General features: G+C 43.1%; 1 protein-coding gene across 2 annotated transcripts in view; it reads left to right on the top strand.

Moving 5' to 3' along the window:
- Positions 1-26458, top strand: part of LOC139264430 (retinoic acid receptor beta-like) — a 358884-nt gene that overhangs the window by 111060 nt on the left and 221366 nt on the right. The window contains exon 4 of one of the 2 annotated variants that reach the window (XM_070880884.1): positions 17934-18023. The exons of the other annotated variant lie outside the window; for it this stretch is intronic. Coding sequence (XP_070736985.1) covers positions 17934-18023 — 90 coding nt within the window. The remainder of the gene's footprint in view (positions 1-17933; positions 18024-26458) is intronic. 2 annotated transcript variants of the gene reach the window in all.

Here is a 26458-nt window from a genome sequence, read left to right as displayed (position 1 = left end):
TCCTGCCCTCTCAGGTGGATGTAAAAGAATCCATGGCACTATTTCGAAGAAGAGTTATCCCCGGTGTCCTGGTCAATATTTATCCCTCAATCAACATAACAAAAACAGATTATCTAGTCATTATCACAATGCTGTTTGTGGGAGCTTGCTGTGGGCTAATTGGCTCCCACATTACAACAGTGACGACACTCCAAAAGTATTTCATTGGTTGTAAAGCGCTTTGAGATATCCGGTGGTCGTGTAAGGCGCTATCTAACTGCAAGTTTTTCTTTTTTGCAGTAACACCCGGTAAATTTCTTTGCACACTGTAATCCACAGCCATGATGGCAGCAAACTAAGCTTGCATGATAGCAGTCTAAGCTTCCATTGCAGCACTTAGACGTTGGGTGGTTGCTGCTTGTGCTGCAATGGAAGCTGAGACATCGGCCATGAGACACTGCATCATGGTGGATCCACAAGTGTGTGAATTTAGTTGGCCACCATTTCTCCGCTGGAAAGGATGGACTCCAAGCTCTACGCAAAGCCCTGTGCCAAGTTGCTGCCAGACATCTCCATGCTCCTTGACATTGCACTCAGGCTTTCTGGCAGGCTTCTCAATGCACCAAGCATTTCATTGTGCAAAACCATCAGCCTTCTTCTGTAGGATGCCCCATCAAAGTGCTCATCTGAGTCCTCTGCAGCGGAACCCGTTTGCAACCTTACCCCCTGGCGAGCTGGCACCTGTGCCTTCCATGCCCCCTACCCTGGCTGCAGGCCACTCGCGCCTGATGTCCCACCACTTGCCGATCCCCCCTTTGTGTTATCTTCTAAATTACAGGCAGTGTCAGTATCTGTGCTGGTGGCTGCGAGTGTGAAATCGAGTGATAGTGCGTCTTCATCATCACTGTCTTCTTGCCGTTCCTCCACTGCCTGGCCTGGTTGCAGTTCTTGGGTATCTGAAAGGAGAAAGGCACAAAAGTAAGATTGTGGTGGGGGTGGGTGGAGGAAATAAGAGGCGCAAGCTCACACCATCTTCAGCTTGTAAGGCAGAAGAGATTGTGGGATGAGGAGGAAGTGAGAAGGAGATTAGATTTGAGGATACCATCATCTTCAATTGATTCAGCCCAGTGGCTGGCCATGGGCTCAGCAATTGCCATTCCAATAATGGCCAGCACTCTCTCCTCCAGGTGTGCCTCTCCCCCTACTGGTAGCCGCTCCTACCTCCGGTTATGCACCACCTTGTCCTGCAAGAGAGAGGGAAGTGTGTCAGTGAGTATCGTGCCATCTGATTGGGTAGTGTGGCTGTCATGATTGAATAGCTGGAGATGTGAGTGTGAGGCTTGCAGTGGTGTTAAGTGTCTGAGGGTGATGTGAAGCAATGCAAGTAAGGCATGATTAATAGAGATTGTTGGTAGGTGAGTGATGGGGATGTGGTGATTTGATGATGTCTTTGGCTAGTGATGCAGTTGGTAGAATATGACATTTGAAGATGCATTCACTGACCTTGACCACTCATGTGAGGTGGTTGAACTTCTTGCGGTGCCGTTTCCAGGACCTCGGGCCTGACTCCTGACATTAACCTCCACGGCTATCTGCTCCCACTGCCTTTTGAGCGAGTGTCTGGACAGCCTCCTGGCCCATTGTGCATGCAGGACTTCTCTCCTATTTTCCACCTGATCCACCAAGGCCTCCAGTGCAGCGCCCAAAAACCTTGGAGCCTTCTCTCTCCCCTGTTGTGCCATTCCTCACTCTTTCCCAGGTCTGATTCACTTCTTGCATGACTGCCAGTACCTGCTCCAGCCACGCTGCACCTCCCATTTAAGAGGTGCAGGCTAGCTTTAACTGGTGCTAGCAAGTTATGATATTAGTCTCCTGCTGATGCATCCAACCAATTAACAGCATGGTTAAGGCTGGCTGGACAGAGATATCATTCAAATGAGCAGGTAACACAAAGTTTCCGTGCTGCCGCCATTGCAATCAACAGGTACGGATTAATCTCACAATGCGATCCCTGCACCTGTTTTCGGGAGCTATCCAATTTAGCCCCCTCAGAACCAGGAGGAAAAAAAACAAGACAAATCTGATAAACAGTCCAGAAAAAGTCTCAAAAGTTCTAAGTAAGCAAGAGAATCGCACTGCTCTTCTGATGCTTCCCCCGGGTAAACTAGTCAGTAGCTATTTCATACAGATCAAGAAGGTCCCAGGCATGGTTCCTGGTCTGTACATAGTTAGCTGATCTCAGCTAGGACAGCAATAAGGACCAAACAATTGGCTTCAGTGGCCCTGGGTTTGGGAGTGGAAAATTGGTAAGGGTTCCTGCTCCTAATCACTGTCCACCTACTCCAGCTGGAATTGCATATGTGTGGTCAATCAGTGAAGACAGGATCATGCACAACTACAATGCCTCTGTGCTCAATTAGCCTGCTGACACTCACTGCATTGGCTCACAAACAAGAATGGCCAAGTGATAGTGGAGGGTTCCTGGAACTATGTAACCTAGCAAGGAGTCAATACCTTCAGGAGAGGAGGAGGAGAGCAGAAAAAATGGTAGAAAAAGAGGAAAAAAGGAGAAGCAAGCCAGGGTTATAGTTTGATCAGTGTTTGAACCATTTCTCAGAATGTATCATGAGTCAGGGTCTTATTTTACCCATGGAACTGTTTCCAGCTCCACCAAAATACACTGATCACTCTCAAATCAACGTTCTTCTTATCCTTGAGAGTATGGACACTGGTGAAGGTTCAGTCCTCCAGTAAAGCAGCACTGCTTAGTAATATTTTGATGGAGGTGTTAGCTGACAGACTGCTGCATCATCCTTGACCCTGAGAATTTCTTCTCCTCCCTGCAAAAATCCAACCAAAACTTAAGCCCCAAATTAAGCAGCCTCAAAAGTGGAAGTTGTCACAGATATATTGCCTTCTTTCTTTCTGGATATATGTGTGTCAGCATCGATCGGCAATGAATTACCCCCAGTGCAGATTCAGTCTTTTCTGAGGCAATCCATTGGATGACAAATCAGCTACTCTGAAAACCTTTTTATTAGAAGGTTTGAGTTAATGACTGTGGCCATAAAATACAATTCTATATGGCAACACTAGCACTGCCTATTCAATCATTAATTGAGGTTTTGACAGAAACACAAGGATCAGCTTTGGCTCAGATGTCAACACTGGTGTTGTTTAATGTACCAGTGTATCAGATATTGATTTAAGGCTTTGGTCCAAGCCCTTACAACTTCAGCCCTGTCTCATTTGCGGCAAATGACTATTGCAATTCCTAATGGAAAAAGTGGAATTCCCTGTGGTATAAGCCATTTGTTCCCCTAACTGGGTGGAGGAGAGGAATCACAAAGAGGGGAACGTATGTGTGTGCTCAGGTCATTCTCTAAATGACATTTGTAACTTATGAAACCAACTGGGTCGGATTCATTCATCAAACGATGCAGATTAATGCTGCAATCAAACAGGCGGGTGCCTGATGAATAATATAGTACATACTACCCAAATTGCCGGAATAATTCATAGTTAATGCCTTTGAGGTGGGCCTGGTTTTATTGATGAAGAAGTTTCTTCTCTCCTAAACTGTACAGGGTATCCCTTACGATTAGAAAGCTGTTGGTTCTGCTGTTAATTTGTTGTCTGCAAAGGACTAGTGTTGAATTCAAAGAATCATGAATAAATTCATGCTGCGGTAAAAAGTTCAAGATGATGACATTGCTGTAAACAATTCAGTTTTTGCATGTAGGAATCGAGATAACAGCTGTGAGCTTCAAGGATGCTTACTTCTACATAAAAATAAAATTATTCGATTGAGATTCATTTTAGAGGGTACTTACATTTGGTGTTACATTGACACTCAGAATGCTGGCGATGTATTTGTCAGTAGTGGCAGCATATTCCCCAAGTTGACTTGTTAGGAAAATGGACTGTGTCTCAGGAACTGTTGTGCATCAAATTTGCCTGCAATGACTTCACAAAAAATCTTACATTGTGTACCTTGTTGTAGTTGTTTTTTGGCTAAAACTGCAAAGGTTATCCACTCTACCAATTGGCTTGCAGAGTTACTTTTAGCCATGGGGGAACAGTCCTATCCTCCAGTGACAGAACTACCCCCCTAGGTTGCAGGCTGGTAATCATTAACAATGTCCTGGGGGTCTATGGACCAGTATAGTTCTGGTATCTAATTACTGCATCTACCACAGAGGGTTAAATTGGTTCTGTGCTTCCTTGGCCAAGCATGTCATCTTGAAACCAACTGGACTCTAAACAGATTCCGTTTATCTTCCCCCAAGGACAATCACCAGTTGGTCATCTGACAATTGACAAGCACAAGTTTCAGCTCTTGATAGATGGACAACAGTTACCAGCAGTTTGTCATGAGTAACATAATGAGCTGCCCACCATCGCCCTGACCACAGCATGTATATGTACCATACCCCACTGAATGGAGGTGTGGAAATTAAGCAACCCCTGCTCACCACTCTACAACCCAATGATGGTTGGCACTGAGTCCTGGATATACGAGCATGTGTCCTCATGCCTGGCCCCCAGCAATGGGGCTGAAATTGCAGTCGGAGGCTTCCTGCAGGCAATTGCCTCCGACCTGAAACATTTCTATGAAAGTATCTGGTGGTCCATGAGGAGCGTGGGATTCCGGTAGGGGTGGCCTTCTCTTCCCGCGCTGCGAAGCGCACTCCCGTCCTCGAGGTTGCCACGCAGAAGATGCAGTCATGTGTGACTGCTCAGCCAATCAGGTTCAGTATTCCACAGCTTTCTCATTAATAATGAGAGCTCCGTATCTACGAGTTCTCATTGCTATTAATGAGAAAAAAAAACAAACACACTACAAACATATAATAAAAAATAAAAAATACACCTCACATAATTAAAATTAAAGTTAATAAATATCTTGGAGAAAAAAAGTTCCGAGTTTTTAAAAAGTTTTAAAAATTATGGTTAAAAATAAATGTAACATAGTGGGCAGGGTTTTTAAAAATACGTTTTTTTAATTTAATAAAATTATATTTTTGTATGTTTTTAAACTCTTGCCCCTGTAAAAATACGCCTACTTTTATCAGGCGCAAGAATTTTGAGGACATTTGCTGGGCAAGATATGGGCAAATCCCGTAATCTTGTCCGTGCAAATGTCCTCGCACCCGATATGCGTGAGATCTGTCAAGCTCCAGCTCGACAGATCGGAAAAGCCGGTTTTAAGCGCATGCGCATTGTGCGCTGAAAACCGGCTTTTGTGATGCCTTCCCGGGTCCATAAACACTCCGTACGGACCCGGAGAGGCTGGGATTTCCACGAATGCAGCAGCTGTCTTCCAAGTTGTAGAGTTAAGAGTTGTTGAAGGGAGATTACGTCCTTGGCATAAAAGAGTTCTTGGAGGCATCGTCAGCAGCGGAGGAAATATAGAAATTCCAATTGAGATCAGAAAAGATATTGAGGCCAACAATAATCATAGATGAATAAAGGTGGAGCTATCAAAATAAGATGTGGTGATTGTTGGTTTGATTTGCAAGAGACATAACAAAGCTGTGCTTTGACGTATAAAAAGAAATAAGATTTTCATTGTCCCATTGAAGATCATGGATCAAGATTCAGATGTTGTGTTGAATAAAGACGAGAAGCTATGAGGCTCGGGACATGTTACCTAAAAGAAAGTTGAATTATCAGAAAAAGAGTGGATAGAATTGAATGATAAGTAGAGGGGACCATTAAGGTGACGAAGGAGCAGAGAAAGAACGTAAAGCGATGGGGAACCATTAAGTTAATGAAAAAAGTACCAAATGATGAGCCATCAACTAGATAGCTGTCAACTTTGGTGGGAAGCCATAGGAGGTTTAAAATTGCACCGCAGCAGACTCTTGACAGAGGTTTTACATATATATAGGCAATATCATATGATTCACCAAAATATTTAAGAGCAGAGCTTAAGAGGTGTGTAATATCGAACATTCTTGCCAAAAACTATTCTCTTGATCAAGGATTAGGTCAAAGGTGATGTTTCATTTGACAGTTAGCAACAACTTCCTTAACTTAGCAAAATAGCAATAAAAGAGTAATAGGTGGCAGTTAGAAGATTACAGGAAGATTGAACCACATTTAATGGATGGGGGACACATACCAAAGGTAAATAATTTAACAATATTATGTAAAATATGATCCTAAGAGGAATATAATTTTATTAGAGAAAACCCTATGCCTTGTGTGGTTCTATATTTTAACGATGTGTGGTTTCTCTATATTGCTTGTGCATGTCTTTTTAATGTTAGTATGTATAGCTTCTTTAAATTGCCTGTATGCACTCCTCTATTATTTGTGTGTGTTCCTCCTGTACTGCCTCTGTACTCCATATTTACTGTGTAGGATCAAAGAAAACTTACTAGGATAACCTGTAACTGCCAGGCAGACAAGCGCCTAAATTTAATATGCATCACTTCAAGCTGATGCAACTCCCAAATCAATTGTAGCCAATAAAATAAGTTGTAAACACAAAAAGATTATGGAGAGGATAGAGCCCTTCCCTTGTGTTGTTTGAGGCCAGTCTTCTTGTGTGGCAAAAGCTGAAGACTAATGGGGAGAAGAGTGGAAGGAAGGTTAGATGTTAACCCTTTGGTACTTTGAATTTCTTCTGTGCATGCAATTCAGAATCATATGCTAATATCTATAGAGGAAAAAAAAGTTAATAAGTAATAGTAGGATAATTTGACTAGTGAGGAAAGTTAAGAGTATTTCCATACTTGCACAGTTATACAATTGGAAAAAGGGATTTCATTTTTACTGTATTCTTCAAAGCTTTAATAGCCAGTATACATACCCTTGCTTGGCTAGGAGTTAAAAATATCTCCTTTTAATAGGAACAATTCTTTCCTGGAAACCAGCATCTATACTAATCTATTCTGGTACTAAATCTATTTTGTACTAAATCAGATCGGTGGAAGGGTCTTCTTTGATGGATAGCCAGCTGCTGTTAAAGTACTTATTGTTCAAGGATGGGTGCCAGTGCAGTAGCAGGCAGAAAATGGACAGCAGTGTGAGATTAGCACAATGCATAACTATCAGCCATTCATAGCCAGAGCTACAGTACCAGATGCTTTTCAGCAGATTTTTGGAATTTGATTAATTACCACACAATCTGCTACTAATGAAGATTATTCCAAATCATTTTTAATGCTAGACTGTAGATTTATTGAATTTTAAAGAAATACAAATAGAGCACTATAGTAAGATTGCTTATCTAATTCTGGTGAAGTTGATGAAATCATTTTTCCTGTTTAGTACATAGGAAATAATTGGGCACAATTTTAATTTTCTATGTGTCTCAGGCAAATTCAGTTTTTGAGTCTATGTTAGTGTTAAATTGATACTTTACTCAGTGACACTACTGGGAATGGTATTATTTGAGCTAAATATTCAAGTAATTTAAACATAGTTTTACCATGCTTGGTTGGCTTTGCTGCTATCATTGTGTTGAGGGAGGGAGCGGAATGGTCCGTACATGGCAATTGTGTGAGTGAAGAAACATTTTGTCGTTAAAGCAGTCATCATATAAGTTGTTCAAACTCCTTTCTCATTGTAGTCTCCAGTCCATACATTTTTGTGTGTGTATGATTGTGTGTATGTATGTATATATAGATATGTGTGTATATATATGTATATAAATTATTATTATTGATGCTGCTATTCAGGGAGCATTAACTGGAATTTGCCTATCATCGCCTCCTCTATGTGGTGCGATGTGGTGATTCTGTGTGTGATTAAATTGAAGGAGATTAAAAGAGTTTAAAAGATTATAACCTATCTCTGCTTTGCTGTGTGTCACCAAATACCACTGGTACTACACATTATGATGATGTTATTTAGTGGTCCTATCAAGTGAACCACATAATGGCCCCAAGTTTCCACATGATTTGCTCCTGATTTTTAGGAGCAACTGGTGTAGAACGGAGTATCTTAGAAATCGGAATTCTCGTCATTTAGTTTGCTCCAGTTCTAGTCAGTTAGAATAGTTTCACTTTGGAACAGAATTTTTTTTCAAAAGGGGGCGTGTCCGGCCACTTACGCCTGATTTCAAAGTTTCGTGAGTGAAAACTTATTCCAAACTAAATTAGAATGGAGTAAGTGAAGATTTTTGTACGCTCGAAAAAACCTTGTCTACACTTTAGAAAATCAGGCGTAGGTTACAAATCAGGCTTAGGGAATGGTGGGGGGGTGGGGGGGGTGTTTAAAGGGAAGTTTACAAATATTAAACACTTCAGTTTTACAAATAAAGAGCCATCATCAATAATAAATGATAAATACATCAATAAATCAACCAATAAATCAATCAAAAAAAATTAATAAATAAAACATTTTCTACTTACCGACTGCAGCACCGGGAGCCCTCCAACAGCGTGCTGGGATGCCCCCCTCAGTGTGTCTCTGTCAGTGTCTCTATCTCTCTGTCTGTCTGTGTGTCTCTCATTCTCTGTCTGTCAGTGTCTGTGTTTCTGACAGCGAGGGGAGAGGGAGGAGGGGGGTAGAGGGAGAGAGGGGGGAAGCAGAGGGAGGGAAGGGGAGAAGGGGGAGGGATGGGGAGAAGGGGGAGGGGAGAGAAGGGGATAAAGGGGAGAAGGGGGAGAAAGGAGATGGGGGGAAAAAGGAGATTGGGGGGGGTGGGGGGGAAGGAGAAGGGGGACGGAGGCTGAATGGGCCGGGCCCGAGACTTCGGGCAGGGCCCGTCCCCAGCACCAGATTTACAGGTAGGTGGCGTTGGGTCGGGTCGAGGGGGTGGTGGGAGGGAGGTCGGTTCGGTTCGGGTCGGGGAGAGGGAGGGAGGGAGAGGGAGGTCAGGTCGGGGTGGGGAGGTCAGGTCGGATCCGGAGCGGGGGGGGGGGAGCGGGTGTCGGGTCCGGTCCGCGGGCGGGGGGGAGAGCGGGTGTCGGGTCCGGTCGGGGGGGGGGGGAGCGGGTGTCGGGTCCGGTCCGGAGGCGGGAAGCGGGAGTCGGGTCGGGAGGAAGCAGGAGCTGGCCATGGGAGGAGCCCTATTCACGCAGCCCCAGTGAGGCCATTCGGCCAGGGCTAGGGGCTGCGTGCTTCGGGCCCCTCCCGCTCAGTTTCGGGCACCTGGAGCTACTGCATTTGCGCGCCCACTGTAGCGCGCATCTGCAGAGGTCCCGGCACTGTTTTCGGCGCAGGGACCTGGCTCCGCCCCCTACAGCTCCTGCTGCGCCGCGCCGAGGGCCAGAGGACCTGCAGGGAGGTGGAGAATACGGAGGTTTTTTTAGGCGCACTTTGTGGCGCGAAAAACGGGCGTCCAGGTCGGGACTGCGCCGTTCTAGGCACGGCTCGAAACTTGGGCCCTTTGTTCTGTGATCTGGTGCTGCTTGCCACTAAGTTCAAAGTAAAGTATATGCTGTAAAGTCCCATCATCATTGTGTCCTCCGGTCCTATATTCAGGGAATAAAGCAAAAGTGTTATTAGATGATCATTAAATATATTTCAATGTACTAACATATGTTCCATGATTCATATCATATCTTTTATAATTTACTTCCACAGTGAAAATCGCCGATAGTTCATGATATCATAACTGCTCTGTTCTCACTTTATGCTTCTAATGGGATCATAAAGCAGCTTAACTGCCTTCACTGTTAAAAGGAAAGTGTCAGTCACTAGAAATAAATCTTTAATATAGAGGTGTCTATAGTATTTCATCATTATTATTAATTTGAGTTTCACTTTCTCAACCATATAGTGAAAAATGTTTTCAGCCCACTTGGAAGCAGTAGGCTACAGCCATAATTCCTTTCAGAACCTACTTTGTAACAATACTGTGGTTTAAATATTTTTAAGTAACATTAATTGTAAAGCTTTACCAATAATCTCAAAGATCAGAAACTGCAGGCTGGACTTGAAGATTTTACAAAGACTAAAGTTTGAATGGCAGGATATGAATCAATAAGGGTGTGAATTTGGAGGAGCAGATCTCTTCAATGTTTTGTAGGCTGTAGTTATGTTTTAGTCCACTTGGAAATGTGGAACTGATCAGGTCCACGATTGTCCTGGTAGTCCAAATCTCATTGTAAATGTCAAATTGAAAAATTGAAAGGGAAAGTAAAAGCTGGATGGAGAGCACCCGGATAACATTTTTGAGAAGTTTTGAGATGATTGGATGAGTTGAATTTCATCATTTGTTTCTCAAACTCCAATTTGAAATTACAAAATTAGTTTTCTTTCTTTGCCTTGTGATTTAAGTATAATGCTTCTCATGCTAAGGATGTTAAGGCCTTGGGGAGGGTGCAGAGGAGATTTATTAGAATGATACCAGAGATGAGGGACTTTCGATATGTGGAGAGACTAGAGAAACTGGGAGAAAAATGAAATTTGCTGGAAAACACACAACATCTGCGGAAAGAGAAGCAGAGTTAACGTTTCTGATCAATCACCTTTAATCTAAAGAAGCTGGGATTGTTCTCAGAGCAGAGAAAGTTCAGGGGAGAATCAATAGTGTTGTTAAAAATTATATGAGGTTTTAATAGAGTTGATGGGGGAAACTGGCAGGAGGGTTAGTAACCAGAAGATGCAGACTTATGATAATTGGCAAAAGAACCAGAGGGGCGATGAAGAGAATTTTTGTCTGCAGCAAGTTATGATCCTGAATCCACTGCCAGAAAGAGTGGTGGAAGCAGATTCAATAATAACTTTCAAAAGGGAATTGGATAAATACCTGAATAGGAAAAATTTGCAGGGCTGTGGGAAAAGAGCAAGAGGCCAGAATCTTACCAGCCCTGCGAGTGCGAGCTATAGAATCATAAAATGGTTACAGCACAGAAGGCGGCCATTTGGCCCATCAAGCCCATGCCAACTCTCAACTAGTCCCACTCTCCTTTTGAAAGATAAAATTGAGTCTTCCCCAATTATCATTTCAGGCTGTGCATTCTAGATCTTAACCACTCGCTGCCTAAAAAAGCTTTTTTCTTACGTCGCCTTTGGTTCTTTTGCCAATCACCTTAAATCTGTGTCCTGTGCTTCTCGATCTTTCTGCCAATGGGAACAGTTTCTCTCGATCTACTCTGTCCAGAACGCTCAAGGCTTTGAACACTTCTGTCAAGTCTCCTCTCAATCTTCGCTGCTCCAAGGAGAACAACCCCAGCTTCTCCAATCTATCCACGTAACTGAAGTCCCTCATTCCTGGAATCATTCTCGTAAATCTTTTCTGCATCCTCTCTAAGGTCTTCACATCTTTCCTAAAGTGCGGTGCCCAGAATTGGACACAATACTCCAGTTGGGGCCGAACCAGTGTTTTTACAGGTTCATCATAATTTCCACACTTTTATACTCTATACCTCTAATTATGAAGCCCAGGATCCCGTAAGTCTTTTTAACTGCTTTCTCAACCTGCCCTGCCACCTTCAACGATTTATGCACACATACCCCCAGGTCTCTCTGTTCTTGTACTCCCTTTAGGATTGTACCATTTAGTTTATATTGCCTCTCCTCATTCTTTCTACAAAATGCATCACTTCATACCTTTCTGCATTAAAATTCATCTGCCACATGTTCGCCCATTCTACCAGCCTGTCTATGTCTTCTTGAAGTCTATCACTATCCTCCTCACTCTTCACTATACGTCCAAGTTTTGTGTCATCTGCAAATTTTGAAATTGTGCCCTGTACACCCAAGTCGAAGTCATTAATATATATCAAGTAAAGCAGTGATCCTAGTACCAACCTCTGGGGAACACTGCTGTGTACCTTCCTCCAGTGCAATAAACAACCATTCACCAATACTCTCTGTTTCCTGTCACTTATCCAATTTCATATCCATGCTGCCACTGTCCCTTTTATTCCATGGGCTTCAACTTGCTGGTAAGCCTATTATATAGTACTTTATCAAATGCCTTTTGGAAATCCATAGACACCTCTTCAACCTGAAGTCTACTACTCTCCTCCTCACTGTTCACTATACTTCCAAGTTTTGTGGCATGAGTTTGGAGGCAAGCCCGCTATCAAAATGGCCATGATTGAGAGTGGGGCCGGAGTCCCCTTTTAACCCACCTTCTTGTGAATTTCCCAAGTACCGGCTCTGGCTGCGGTTTGCAGACCCAACACTAAGTGACGTGTCAGGCAATTGAGATAGTTAAGAAGCTGCTTAAAGCTATTTAATCAGCATTTTGCCAGGTCCAAAGGATTTTTCTAAGTTTGTTACGAGGTTCGTGTCCTTTGGATATCACGTCAGGTAAGTGTGTTGGGTTCTCAACAACTCTGGATTGGTTTGACTAGTTGACAGCTGCAGAAGTGGTATAAAAGCTACCATTTCACAGCTGTTCATTTCCAGTCTTAGAAGCTAGAGCCTTCAGGATTTGAATACACTTTTCATCTTTATGGAGGTTTGAAGAGTTTACAGTGAACTCTATATCCAGTGTCACCTCCTTGGAGCAACCTATCTCAGCATTGACAGATCGCTTCTATCATCTCAACTTCAGCTGCCATCGATTCCATCAGCATCGGTGCCCTTGACAAAAATCTCACCTTAGTCCTCAGAATCCCACCACGATCAGTTCCAACACTAATATCACTAGGCACACCAGCATCACCAACCTTCTCTGCAATCAACTGATGCTGCACAGGACACAGGGCATCAGCACCTGACCATATTGCTGCCTGGGATACCAGGGATGGCCTCACCATGGCCACATTGACTTCATTTGATGCTATACACCCTGACTACCACATGATGCGCCAGGTTGGCACCACCCTACATCAAGACCAAAAAGCATCCCTACAATGCCCAAGTCATTCCTTTCACACTCACCCTCATTGTGGGGTTACCATTATGTCTTACCATTCACTGCAACTCACTAAGCTACTTCCAAAGGTGACACAGATCTGTCCAAGAAGGCAAGTGTTGAAAATAAAGATTTCAATGTTTGACAACACATTAGCAGAAACTTTACATCAGCATTGGCGATAACACCCGAGTGTGTTGTTAGTTGGTATGCTTGCACAAGGATGAGGGTGATTGTGAGGGGTGGCTGGTGAGATGGGGTCTGGATAATGTAAATAGAGAGGGATGGATGGAGGTGCAAGGTAGTTGGTGTGAGTAAGAATGCAGGGGTAGAGTAGGGAAGGCAGAGTAATGGGGATGTGATGAGTGGCAAAGCAGGATGAAGTTGAGTGTGACTGTGCAGTAATGTTTTGTGATCCACTGAGATCATTGAAAGGTTTGCGCAACTGCAGCCTGCTCCTCCTCATGACATCCCTGCTTGTGCCCTCCTGTGCAATATACAACCAGGCTGTGTCGATCTCCTGGGGTGGTCACTTCCGCCCATTGGATGAGAAGAGAACTCCCTGCGTGCTGTGACTCACTCCATAAGCATTTGGAGGGATTGATGGGAGAGCCTGTGTGCAGCCATGCACCTTTGTGCAGTGTTTCAGTGTTTGCAGTAGCTCAATGCTGAAGAATACTGATAGCACAACTATCAAAATGTATGTGGGCAGGGAGGAAACTAGCTGATGACATGTCATCAGATGACTTCATCAGACCCGTTTCCTTTTAATTATCCGGGAACCTCGCAGGTAGGACTTAACAAGCCCCATCAAGGTAAAATCATGTTGGATCAACACAACTGCGGGGTCAGGCCTCGCCAAGAATACAGCTCGCCTTGGACCTGCCAAGGTTGGTAAAATCCAGTCCAGAGAGTGGGACTAATTGGATAGTTCTTTCAAAGAGCTGGTACAGGCACAGTGGGCCAAATGGCCTCCTAGAATCATAGAATCAAAGAAATTTATGGCACAGTGGGAAGCCATTTGGCCCATTGTGTCTGTGCTGGCCGACAAAGAGCTATCCAGCCTAATCCCACTTTTCAGCTCTTGGTCCATATCTTGTAGGTTACAGCACTTCAAGTGCATATCCAAGTACTGTTTAAATGTGATGTGGGTTTCTGCCTCTACCACCCTTTCACGCAGTGAGTTCCAGACCCCCACCACCCTCTGGGTGAAAAATGTTCTCCTCAACTCCCCTCTAATCCTTCTACAAATTACTTTAAATCTATGTCCCCTGGTTATTGACCTCTCTGCTAAGGGAACTAGGTCCTTCCTATACACTCTTATCTAGGCCCCTCATAATTTTATACGCCTCAATCAAGTCTCCCCCTCAGCCTCCTCTGTTCCAAAGAAAATAACCTCAGCCTATCCAATCTTTCCTTGTCGCTAAAATTCTCCAGTCCAGGCAACATCCTCATAAATCTCTTCTGTATACTCTCTAGTGCAGTCACATCTTTCCTGTAATGTGGTGACTAGAACTGTGCACAGTACTCTAGCTGTAGCCTAACTAGTGTTTTATACTGTTCAAGCATAACCTCCGTACTCTTATATTCTATGCCTTGGCTAATAAAGGAAAGTATCTCGTATGACTTCTGAACCACCTTATCTACCCGGCCTGCTACCTTCAGGGATCTGTGGACATACATTCCAAGATCCCTTTGTTCCTCTACACTTCTCAGTGTCCTACCATTTATTGTGTATTCCCTTGCCTTGTTAGCCTCCCCCAAATGCATACCTCACACTTCTCCGGATTGAATTCCATTTGCCACTGTTATGCCCACCTGACCAGTCCATCGATATCTTCTTGCAGTCACCAGCTTTCCTCTTCACTAGCCACGTGGCCAATTTTTGTATCATCTGCAAACTTCTTAATCATGCCATCAACATTGAAGTCTAAATCATTGATATATACCACAAAAAGCAAAGGGCCTATCATCACCATCCTAGGCAGTCCCTCGAAACAAGGATGACTTGCTTCCACGCCAAAAAAAGGATGAGTTCACAGGTATTTCGAATGAAGAACCCTAACTACATCCTCAAGGGAGGAAGATGCCTGCGCGTGGATTTTTTTAACGTGTGGTGGCCATTGCACACCAGCCACCACAGCCACGGGCTTGTCAGAACTAGGTCTTGGTCCAGTGGCAAGGATTACCTAAGACAACTGGAGACCTGCTCTGCTGCATGGACCTAGTGCGCACACATATTGCAGTGTGGGCTGGCCCGTGCTGTCCCTGGACCCCTGGCCCCAAACTTGCGCCATCGCTGGGCCCGATCACATCTCTCACAGCTCCTTCACCCGGATCTCGCTATAGAACCCCACTGGAAACAGTCTTCCAGTCACAAAAACATCCGGCGACCATTATCCTTTGCTTCCTGCCACTGAGCCAATTTTGGATCCAACTTGCCACTTTCCCTTGGATCCCATGGGTTTTTACTTTTCTGATCAGTCTGCCATATGGGACCTTGTCAAAAGCCTTTCTAAAATTCATGTAGACTACATCAAATGTGCTACCCTCATCAACCCTCTTCATTACTGCCTCAAAAAATTCAATCAAATTAATCATTCATGATCTTCCCTTAACAAATCTATGGTGACTATCCTTGATTAATCCGTGCCTTTCTGTGCTATAGGTTTCTATGATTCACATCCAATGAATGATTTTTGACATACATTCATTGTTATACAGGTGAAAATAACAATCAATTTGCACGCAGCAAAATCCCACAAACAGCAAATGAAATGAATGACCGATTAATCTATTTTTACTGATGTTGGTTCTGGTAGGACTGTTACCCTGCACACCAGAAGAACTTGTTCTTCTTCAAATAATGCTACGGGATTTTTTACATCTACCTGAACAATCAGACAAGGCCATGGTTTAATATATCAACTAAAAGATGGTGCCTCCAACTATGCAATACTCCCTCAACCTTAAAACTTAGATGTAGAATAATGAGGACTGTAGGAGAACTGAATAATCAAATGGAATTTGAAACTGAGAAGTTCTCTCTGGTTCAGCTAGAAGTACACAACAATGTCAGTAGACACAGAGATAGGACTCCTTTCTATCTCTGTGCGGCCAGCATGGAACCATGATCGCATATTGGAAAATCGATTGGCCACAGCTCTTGATTTTCCATCCAGCACCAGCACAAAGCAGAACATTTACCCTTTATTGTAATGGGAAGAACCTTGCATTTTTTTAAAGAAACTTAGGAATGTATTGGATGAAGACAGAACTTTGTGGACCATCTGGCCATCCGCCAAAGTTCAAAAAATATCATGCAATATCTCATATCTCTTTATAGTTTATTTTCCAAAAGATGATCCCATTCCCTTTTGAATTTGCTAACACTCTCTACTTTAACTTCTCTGTGAACATTTTCTTCCACACAACCACCATTCTCTGTGTGAAGTAGTGAACTCTAAATGGTGTGTTGAACTTTCCTCCTCTTAGCTTGATTTTTTACTTTTGGATATTATATCTCATCATAAATAATTCACACACCTGCCAATTTATAAGATCTTTCCTCGATTTCCAAATGCAAGCTGGAAGGAATGCCATGACTAATACATGATCTGCCTTCTATACTGTCAGTAAGTTGGTGAGTGTGATAACATCATACAACCTGGCACGACGCACTGCCTCCCATCCCAGCATATTGTTACAATCAGAACAATCAGGGCCCACTGATAGAAATTTTGTTTATTTTTTTTATGAAGACCAAGCAAATGTAGCAGATACCACAGAATCAATATTGGGTGTCTGGCAATTACATAGGCTGACATAGGATATACTGCATAGAAACAGGCCATTTAGCCCAACCAGTCCATGCTGGCGTTTATGCTCCATTCAAGCCTCCTCCGGGCATTCCTCATCTAGATCTATCAGCATAACCCTCTATTCCCTTCTCCCTCATAAGCTTATTTAGCCTCCCCTTAAATGCATCTCTACTATTTGTTTCAAGCACTCCCTGTGGTAGTGAGTTCCACATTCTCACCACTCTCTAGGTAAAGAAATTTCTTCTGAATTTCCTATTTGATTTCTTGGTGACTATCTTATATTGATGGCCCCTAGTTTTGCTCTTTCCCCACAAGTGGAAATAGTCTATCTCTGTCTACTCTTATCAAAACCTTCCATAATGTTAAAGATCTTTATTAGGTCACCTTTCAGGGTCTCAAAGACCCGTTACTGCCTATTTCCGGCGGCCATGCAGCGGAATCCTGTGGCCGCCGCTTTGTGGTCAACTGGCCGCTCCGACCCAAATTCAGGTTGGGGATTTTTTGGCCTGGATCCGATTCCGCCCCGATGCTGATGACCACCGCCGCTCTCCCTCACCTGAAAAAGACACCGAGCGAAATTTAGCTCAAAAAATCGATGCCCTGCTGCGTGATGCCCCCGACAGCTTTTTCTGTCAGTGCACCTTATCCGGAGTGTGTGTAGCCCGACAGTGCAACGGCCCTTCAAGAGGAGGGCCCACTGCTGCTGGCCCGGCCAAAGTGGTCGAAGATTTAAAATGACTGATTCTCTCCCCTTTAATGGAAGGGAGAGAGCATGGTGACACACACGTGCTGTGACGTCACCACTACTCAACCGTTGATTGACAGTGGTGGAGTCCCGGTCCCAACCCAAATTCAGCCCCTCAGCCTGCCTTTCAGTCGCTCTCCCACCACCACTCTGACCCACTTCCAGTCCAACGTCAAAAAAAAACTTAAGTGCTGAAAATCAATGGAGAGGCCGCCTCAATGATGCCAGTGGAAAAAACTTCCAAAAAAGAGGAGGTGCACCAGCTTTCTTACGGAAGTGAATTTCAGCCCCCCAGCCTGTTCATCCTTTCCTGATAGATATAGCCTCGCATTTCCGGTAACATCCTTGTAAGTCCTTTTTGCACCCTCTCCAGTGCCTCTACATCCCTTTTATAATATGGCGACCAGAATTGTGCACAATACTCCAAGTGTGGTCTAATTGGTCAATGAAGGAATGTCTCTTTAAAGCAAATGATTAGAAACCATGTTAACCTTAATTTATTTTTTTAAAGTCATCACATGCATACTCTAGGTTTTGGTACCATTTTATAAGTGAAATCACCAGTACTGTGTTTGAAAAAGTTCTGTACTTGAAGTATTGATTCCCGCTATTTCAGCAAGCGGACAGCAGGGAGCTGGCGATGTGACGTCACAATGCCGCAAAGGAGGTTCTGAAAGGAGTTTTGGCAGAGGCCTGCTGATTCCAAGTGAGTTGAAACTTCAATTTTGACTCACTTATACACATTCAGAGAATGAAGCTTAATTAATAATGGTGATTAAATGTAGTCATAGTAGTCTTTAAATCGCAATTTTATTATTGGGGCACATTTTTCCTGACATGACTCCAATACACCCCAACATTGTATAAAACGTAATTTTTTTGTGTTTCTATTTTTAGTGTTTTTTTAGGGTGGGAAATAATTTTCTGTGCACCATTCTGGGCAATAGGACCGTGTTTGCCATTTTACCATCCAGTACCAACATCAAAGGTTTTTAGGTTAGTTATAACATAGTCAGCAGCAGCGCAAAGATCTGTCTCCTTTGCCTTTACCCCTAAACATTAGCAAGAGTTTCACTATTGCACCAATATGATTTGTTTCCATTTCCTGCACCAATCATCCTTATATCTATCTAAGCAAGTTTGCTACTTTTGTGCCAATTAGTGCTGTTGGCTTACAGGCATTTGTCGAGCTCCTTTTTTTGAAGGAATTCTTGCAGCTAAGGCAGAGGAGATTTTTTACCCATCAACATGCGGTAAATTTGAATCCTAGACCCAAAGGTCAGTGTTAAATCCCTCACGACCATTGTTGAACCTACCATGCCATCTAAATTTAAAAACAAAATAAGCAGTAATTCCACTTATGAGTGTGACATTCATAGCTTACTTGTGACTTTGTGTAGAAAAGCTGGGCAACTCACTATGTCCTGTTGTGTATTTTGTTTCACACATGTAATGTTTTTCCACTGTCAATTATTATTTCAATCATTTCAGTACTACATTACTTTTTTGATTTTTCTTTTTAATGTAGTTGGCACAACTGGCACATTCAAATCTTCTTCACTGCTTGTTGCACACGATCACCTGAATGTTCTCCCTGTGTGATATAATATCTACTTCAGTGCTTCAGATAAACTGTGAGCAGGAACTGATGTTAGGTAGAAGGATAGTTGCATTTAAATCAAAATGCTATTGGCACAAAATATAGTCACGATAAAGAAGATAATTGAACCCATTGGATCTCATCCTTCTGGAATGCCAACACTACAGTCTTTACATTACAGCTTTAGCGATCACCAGAACAGGCAAACAGCACCTTACTCCACACAAGGCCATCTCCAGCAATACAATGCCAGTTTAGATTACATTCTAAAACCCTGCTTTAGGGTTGCAACTCTCAAACTTTTGACTCAGAGGTGAAAGTGCTACCAACTGAGCCAAACTGACACTAGCCAAACTGATTTATGTTTCTATGAATATAAAAACCTATTTATACTATTGTTCTTTTTACAAACCCCTTAAAATATTAGAGGCCAAGTTTGCTAACTAGAGGAGCCCCAATTAGTAAATATAGAGTGCACTTATCGGCCCCATTATACAAGCATTGAGCAGTTTATTGCCTAAACTTTTAGTTGATAATAAATATGTCAATATGTATTGTTGACTAAACTTGACTTTGTATCTAATTATTGAAGTTTTCTAACAACAAGAATGTACATGAAATATGTGATTAGTAGTGACTAATTTCATGGAAGGCGAGACAAGGTGATGTTATCACCATTGTAGCCTCAGTGATGTTTGTTGTTGTTTCTATGTATACTTGTAATATGTATACAGCTCTAGTTGTTGGATAAACATGCTTGTGCTATCACACTGCAGAATTTATACAATGAGACATTCCAGCACTAATACCAGCCAACAGCAAATTACTGGTACCTGTGTCTCAAAATAACAGCTTTGTTCCATATGTTCATTGGTCCTCATTGAATCTTTGTTGAAGTTAAGAAAAGGAGCTCAAATCTCTCCACGATGAATCACCTATAAAGCACTCCTTTCCTCATTAACTTGTAATAATCCCATTGAAATAGGTTATCTTTTATTATTTATTTTGTACAATGTAAAATGGGTGAAAACAAATCGGCAACCCGTTTTATATCTCTCCCAGTTTATATTTCCATTGAAGTCAATAGAAGTAAAAATCGGGAGAGATCTATAATGGGTGGCTGAATCGACATCGCCCATTTTACACTTTCGCCCAAGGTCAAACTTACCCCAGTTATGTTTCTCATTTTTATTCTGAAGAAAATTGTTAAAAATGAGTCACAGGAGAAAGAGCAGGAAACACCACCCATGTGGGGGATGCAGAAATTGTGCATTTTCTTGCAATCTAGGGTTGCAATTTCATCTAAGTGAACCATTGTAAAAGTGGTGGTTTGTGTGAGAGTTCAAAGGGACACTCTAGTTTTTTTTTGGTCCTGAGATGTGGGCGTCGCTAGCAAGGCCAACATTTATTACCCATCCCTAATTGCCCTTGAGAAGATGGTGGTGAGCTGCCTTCTTGAACCGCTGCAGTCCATTAGGTGATGATATTCCCACAGTGCTGTTAGGTAGGGAATTCTGGGATTTTGACCCAGCAATGATGAAGGAACGGCAATATATTTCCAAGTCAGAATGGTGGATGACTTGAAGATGGTGTTTCCATGCGCCTGCTGCCCGTGTCCATCTAGGTGGTAGAGGTCATGGGTTTGGGAGTTGCTGTCGAAGATGTCTTGGCAAGTTGCTGCAGTGCCTCTTGTAGATGGTACACACAGCAGCCACAGTTATAAAGGGAGTGAATGTTTAAGGTGGTGGATGGGCTGCAAATCAAGCGGGCTGCTTTGTCCTGGATAATGTAGTGCTTCTTGAGTGTTGTTGGAGCTGCATTGATCTAGACAATTGGAGAGTATTCCATCGTACTCCTGATGTGCCTTGTAGATGGTGGAAAGGCTTTGGGGAGTCCGGAGGTGAGACACTCGCCGCAGAATACCCAGCCTCTGTCTTGCTCTTGTAGCCACAGTATTTATGTGGCTGGTCCAGTTTCTGGTCACTGGTAACCCCCAGGATGTTGATGATGGGAGATTCGGTGATGGTAATGCTATTGAATGTCAAGGGGTGGTGGTTAGACTCTCTCTTGTTGGAGGTAGTCATTGCCTGGCATTTGTGTTACTTGCCACTTATCAGCCCAAGCCGAATATTGTCCAGGTGTTGCTGCAAGCGGGCATGGACTGCTTCATTATCTGAGGAGCTGCGAATGAAACTGAACACTGTGTAATCATCAGCGAACATCCCTACCTCTGACCTTATGATGAAGGAAAGGTCATTGATGAAGCAAGTCACCTTCTTGATATTATGTGGAGTGAATTGAATTGGCTGAAGACTGACTTCTGCGATGGTGAGGACTGCAGGAGGAGGCCGACATGGATCATCCACTCAGCACTTCTTGCTGAAGATGGTTGCAAAAGCTTCAGCCTTGTCTTTTTCACTTGCGTGCTGGGCTCTGCCATCATTGAGGATGGGGTTATTCATGGAACCTCCTCCTCCCCTTAGTTGTTTAATTGTCCACCGCCATCCATGACTGGATATGCCAGGACTGCAGAGCTTTGACCTGATACTTTGGTTGTGGGATCGCACAGCTCTATCTATAGCATGCTGCTTCTGCTGTTTAGCAGGCATGTAGTCCGATGTTGCATCTTCCCAGCTCCCCAGATAGTCCATCGGATCTCTCCTTTAAGCGCTAGGATGCAGGTTTCCCAGTGCCAAAACTTCAATTGCGATGTTGCACTACCAACCCAGTAATCAGAGATAGCACCCTAAGAGGAGTGTGGAACACTTCGCTTAGCACTCCACTCTCCCCTTGGGGCGCTAAAACTGAATGTTCCGGTTGGAGGCGGTAAACATCACCTGGTGCTATAGTTAGTGACCAGGCGGTGTCATCGCCTCAAACCGGGCTGTTCTGAATTTCCACCCCTAAGAACCTTCAGTTGTGAAGGATGGAAAATTGTGGGTGAAAAATGCTTTAAAGTATTTGAATCTGTGCAGTGTTTTTACAGTAAATTATAAAATTGCCCCTCCCCTCACACTGAATTATCTGTTATGAGAAATAAAGGAAGGCCTGATATTTAAAAATGGGCTGTAAAGGTTTCATGAGAAAAAAGAGGATAGCTGAAAAGTATCCTACTCATACTACCAAAATGTAAATTTTAAAGTATGAAAATAACCTTGAATAGCTCTCGGGATGAATATGTAAATGCAGAAAATGGAATGTGTTTTCCAAGGTAGGCAAACTGGAGCCTTGGTGCCCTTTTTAACTTGAAGAGAAATTTATTTTGGCTTCTGACATGGAGGGTTGCTGGATTAGCTCCAGGTCTATAAAATACAACACCTGAAGCCAAGTTTTATTTTTTGTTTTTAAATCAAAAACACTCAGTGGGCCTGTGCTGACTTCCCTGACACCTTCAGGTCTGCCAAGTCTCTTTTAGGTTGAAAAAATATAACCTGTTTCAATACTTCCCACTCTTTGAAAATAAACACATTGCTGTATGTTTTGTTGGGCTTGTAATCCATCTCACTCATTCTGCTCCTAAAATACCACTTCTATCAATGTGCCAAGGTTGGCAGCTAAGCACCATTCTCTTTCGGGAGTCAAACAAGTAGTACTCAGAGTATTGAGATTGATGGAGCATAAAGCAGTAGATCTGATCACAGTTAGATGATCTTTAGTGACTCTAAGCCAACATTGTACAACTTGGGAAAACGGTAGTTTCTTCAAACACACACTTTTAAGTGTTTTTTTTCTATCCTCTATTGTCTCTTTTTATGTTCTCTTATTGATTTTGCTCAGTTTCTCTTTTCCTGACTGCTGAAGCAATGAAAGAGTCAGCAGCAAATCTGAGAGAGAGCAAATAACTTTAGTTAAAGTGCAGAAATTAAATTGAGAAAGGGGCGGAGCCATATAGGGAAGACAACTACTGAAAATGAACCGCCACTCTATAAAGCAAAACCTGAAAACAAGCAAATATCATGGAGGGAAAAGAGACTGAAAATGAGCAGACCACGTGGATAGGAGGTCAGCTAATAAACAGCAGAGAGAATGGAGAACAGAGTAGATGAAAATGAGAATTAGTGCTAGAAGGGAGAGACCCAGAGCAATTAATGTTTTCTCTCCACGATGTCTTCTCATTTTAAGATGATTTCTTCAGCGTGGTTTCCTCAACAGCCTTTTGGGTTGTTTGCTTTTAGAGATGCCATTCTAATCTTGTGACTCCCATATACTTTGCAACATAAAGGTAACATCCTTTTATATTAAAGTAAGAATAGTTGAAGGCCATCCTTTAAGTCCAGTCTGAGCAAATAAGCTTTTGCTGTTGAAAATGTTAGCCATGCTTTTGTTACCTCTCCTTACCAGCCACTAGAGCTTTTCCATATACAAACTCCAACTTGTCATTAACCCACAATCTGCATTCCCTTACGTCTTGCTCATTCATCACCCCTGTTTTCACTGACCTCCAATAGCTCCTTATCTCCCAATTCACCAAATTCAAATTCTTTGTCCTCATTTACAACTCTCCATGGCATTGCCTTACTCTCCCTCTCCAACTTCTTTCAGCCTGACATGACCTACGTTTCTTTGACTGTGGACTCTTGTGTATCCCTCCCCTCCTCTTGACTTTCCTCATTTAGTGGTAGAGTCTTCAGTTTTCTTAGCCCCAATCTCTGGATCTCCCACTAAATTGCTTTAACTTGCTTGTCTACTTTAAAAAGTTCTCATTAACTATCCTTTTGAATATGTGTTCAGACAGTTCTCCTCCATGTTTACTATTTGGTTCATCTATATGGATCTTTTTGAAATTTATTTTGACATTATCGGCACTGTACAAATGCAAATTGTGTTGAGGATGGTTTCACCCTTAGTCCTTGTTCATCTATTGACATTTTTGGCCTTACTGTTTCCTCTGACCACGTGGAACTCCCACATTTTCTCCATTACCAAAGTTGCCTCCAGGATGGCCAGTTGTTTCTTTCTTTTCCCCTCAACAATTTTTAGCTCTCTGTAAAGTCCATTCCAGACTTGAGTACTGCTCCCATATCTGGGGAGACTCTTCTAATGCCTTTCACATACTTCTGGACAGAATATAAGATAGGGATCTCTTTTTCTCATAGGGGGCCAGAGGTAGGGCAGGACAGGTCACGCCTTTTAAAATAATTCCTTCATGGGATGTGGGCATCGCTGGCAAGGCCAGCATTTATTGCCCATCACGAGTTGCTCTTGAGAAGGCGATGGCGAGCCGCCTTCTTGAACCGCTACAGTCCGTGTGGTGAAGGTACTCACAAAGTGCTGTTACGTAGGGAATTCCAGGATTTTGTCCCGGTAACGATGAAGGAATATATTTCCAAGTCAGGATGGTGTGTGACTTGGAGGGGAAATTGCGGTGGTGGTGTTCCCATGCACCTGTTGCTCTCGACCTTCTAGATGGTAGAGTGGTAGAGGTCGTGGGTTTGGGAGGTGCTGTTGAAGAAGCCTTGATGAGTTGCTGCAGTGCGTCTTGTAGATGGTACACACTGCAGCCATGGTGCGTTGTGGTGGAGGGAGTGAATTTTGAAGATGGTAGATGGAGTGCCAATCAAGCGAGCCGCTTTGTCCTTTTAAAAAAGGAGGGAGAGAAAAAACAGGTAATTATAGACTGGTTAGCCTGACATCAGTAGTGGGGAAAATGTTGGAACTAATTATTAAAAATAAAATAACAGCGCATTTGGAAAGCAATGACAGGATCGATCCAAGTCAAATGGATTTATGAAAGGGAAATTATGCTTGACAAATCTTCTGGAATTTTTTGAGGATATAACTAGTAGAGTGGATAAGGGGGAACCAGTGGATGTGGTGTATTTGGACTTTCAAAAGGCTTTTGACAAGGTCCCACACAAGAGATTGGTGTGCAAAATTAAAGCGCATGGTATTGGGGGTAATATATTGACGTGGATAGAGAACTGGTTGGCAGACAGGAAGCAGAGAGTCAGGATAAACGGGTCCTTTTCAGAATGGCAGGCAGTGACTAATGGGGTGCCGCAGGGCTCAGTGCTGGGACCCCAGCTATTTACAATATACATCAATGATTTGGATGAAGGAATTGAGTGTAATATCTCCAAGTTTGCAGATGACACTAAACTGGGTGGCGGTGTGAGCTGTGAGGAGGACGCTAGGAGGCTGCAGGGTGACTTGGACAGGTTAGATGAGTGGGCAAATGCATGGCAAATGCAGTATGATGTGGATAAATGTGAGGTTATCCACTTTGGGGGCAAAAACACGGAGGCAGAATATTATCTGAATGGCAGCAGATTAGGAAAAGGGGAGGTGCAACGAGACCTGGGTATCATGGTTCATCAGTCATTGAAAGTTGGCATGCAGGTACAGCAGGTGGTGAAGAAGGCAAATGGTATGTTGGCCTTCATAGCTAGGGGATTTGCGTGTAGGAGCAGGGAGGTCTTACTGCCATTGTACAGGGCCTTGGTGAGGCCTCACCTGGAATATTGTGTTCAGTTTTGGTCTCCTAATCTGAGGAAGGACGTTCTTGCTATTGAGGGAGTGCAGCGAAGGTTCACCAGACTGATTCCTGGGATGGCTGGACTGACATATGAAGAGAGACGGGATCTACTGGGCCTGTATTCACTGGAGTTTAGAAGGATGAGAGGAGATCTCATAGAAACATACAAAATTCTGACGGGACTGGACAGATTAGATGCAGGAAGAATGTTCCCGATGTTGGGGAAGTCCAGAACCAGGGGACACAGTCTAAGGATAAGGGGTAAGCCATTTAGGACTGAGATGAGGAGAAACTTCTTCACTCAGAGAATTGTGAACCTGTGGAATTCCCTGCCACAGAGAGTTGTTGAGGCCAGTTCGTTCGATATATTCAAGAGGGAGTTAGATATGGCTCTTGCGGCTAAGGGGATCAAGGGGTATGGAGAGAAAGCAGGAAAGGGGTACTGAGGCGAATGATCAGCCATGATCTTATTGAATGATGGTGCAGGCTCAAAGAGCCAAATGGCCTACTCCTGCACCTATTTTCTATGTTTCTATGTTTATGCCAAATATACAATGGTGGAGCAGGTGTTACACTGAGGAAATTCACCCTCATGCTTTCTTCTCCCTACATTCCCAGTGTATTAAAATCAAACCTCATCCCTTCTGTTCATCCTTTCCTATGGCATCAGACCTGTCCCCACATCCTATGATTTTCAAGCTTTTAAAACTCAAGCTTGATATCACCTAATGACTGTTTCCCAATTCACCTCACCTCCCTTACTCTTTTCACACTTCATTTTGTACACTTTGAGCCAAGGCTTTGGTTGCTCAATTGTAAAAACAATAACAAACAATAAAGAAGATTATAGTGTTTGGAAAGTCACTCATGCAGGACATCTTCAGATTTTTCAGAATCAATTTTTCTACTTCAGCTTTATTTTGTGCTTCATTCCCATAAATGACATTTGCTGTTTTAGCAACTTGTTAATATAAAAACTGCAAGACAAGGAGAGTCAGTTCAGGAGAAGGAGTAAGCTGATTTCCGTGTGAATTATCTCTCGTATCCTGGAGTGCTTGGCGACAGT

The sequence above is a fragment of the Pristiophorus japonicus genome, chromosome 5, assembly GCF_044704955.1.
Source record: "Pristiophorus japonicus isolate sPriJap1 chromosome 5, sPriJap1.hap1, whole genome shotgun sequence".
Classification (NCBI taxonomy): Eukaryota; Metazoa; Chordata; class Chondrichthyes; family Pristiophoridae; genus Pristiophorus; species Pristiophorus japonicus.
The sequence above is the reverse complement of the archived record's forward strand: the minus strand, read 5'-3'. Positions and strand labels throughout refer to the sequence as shown.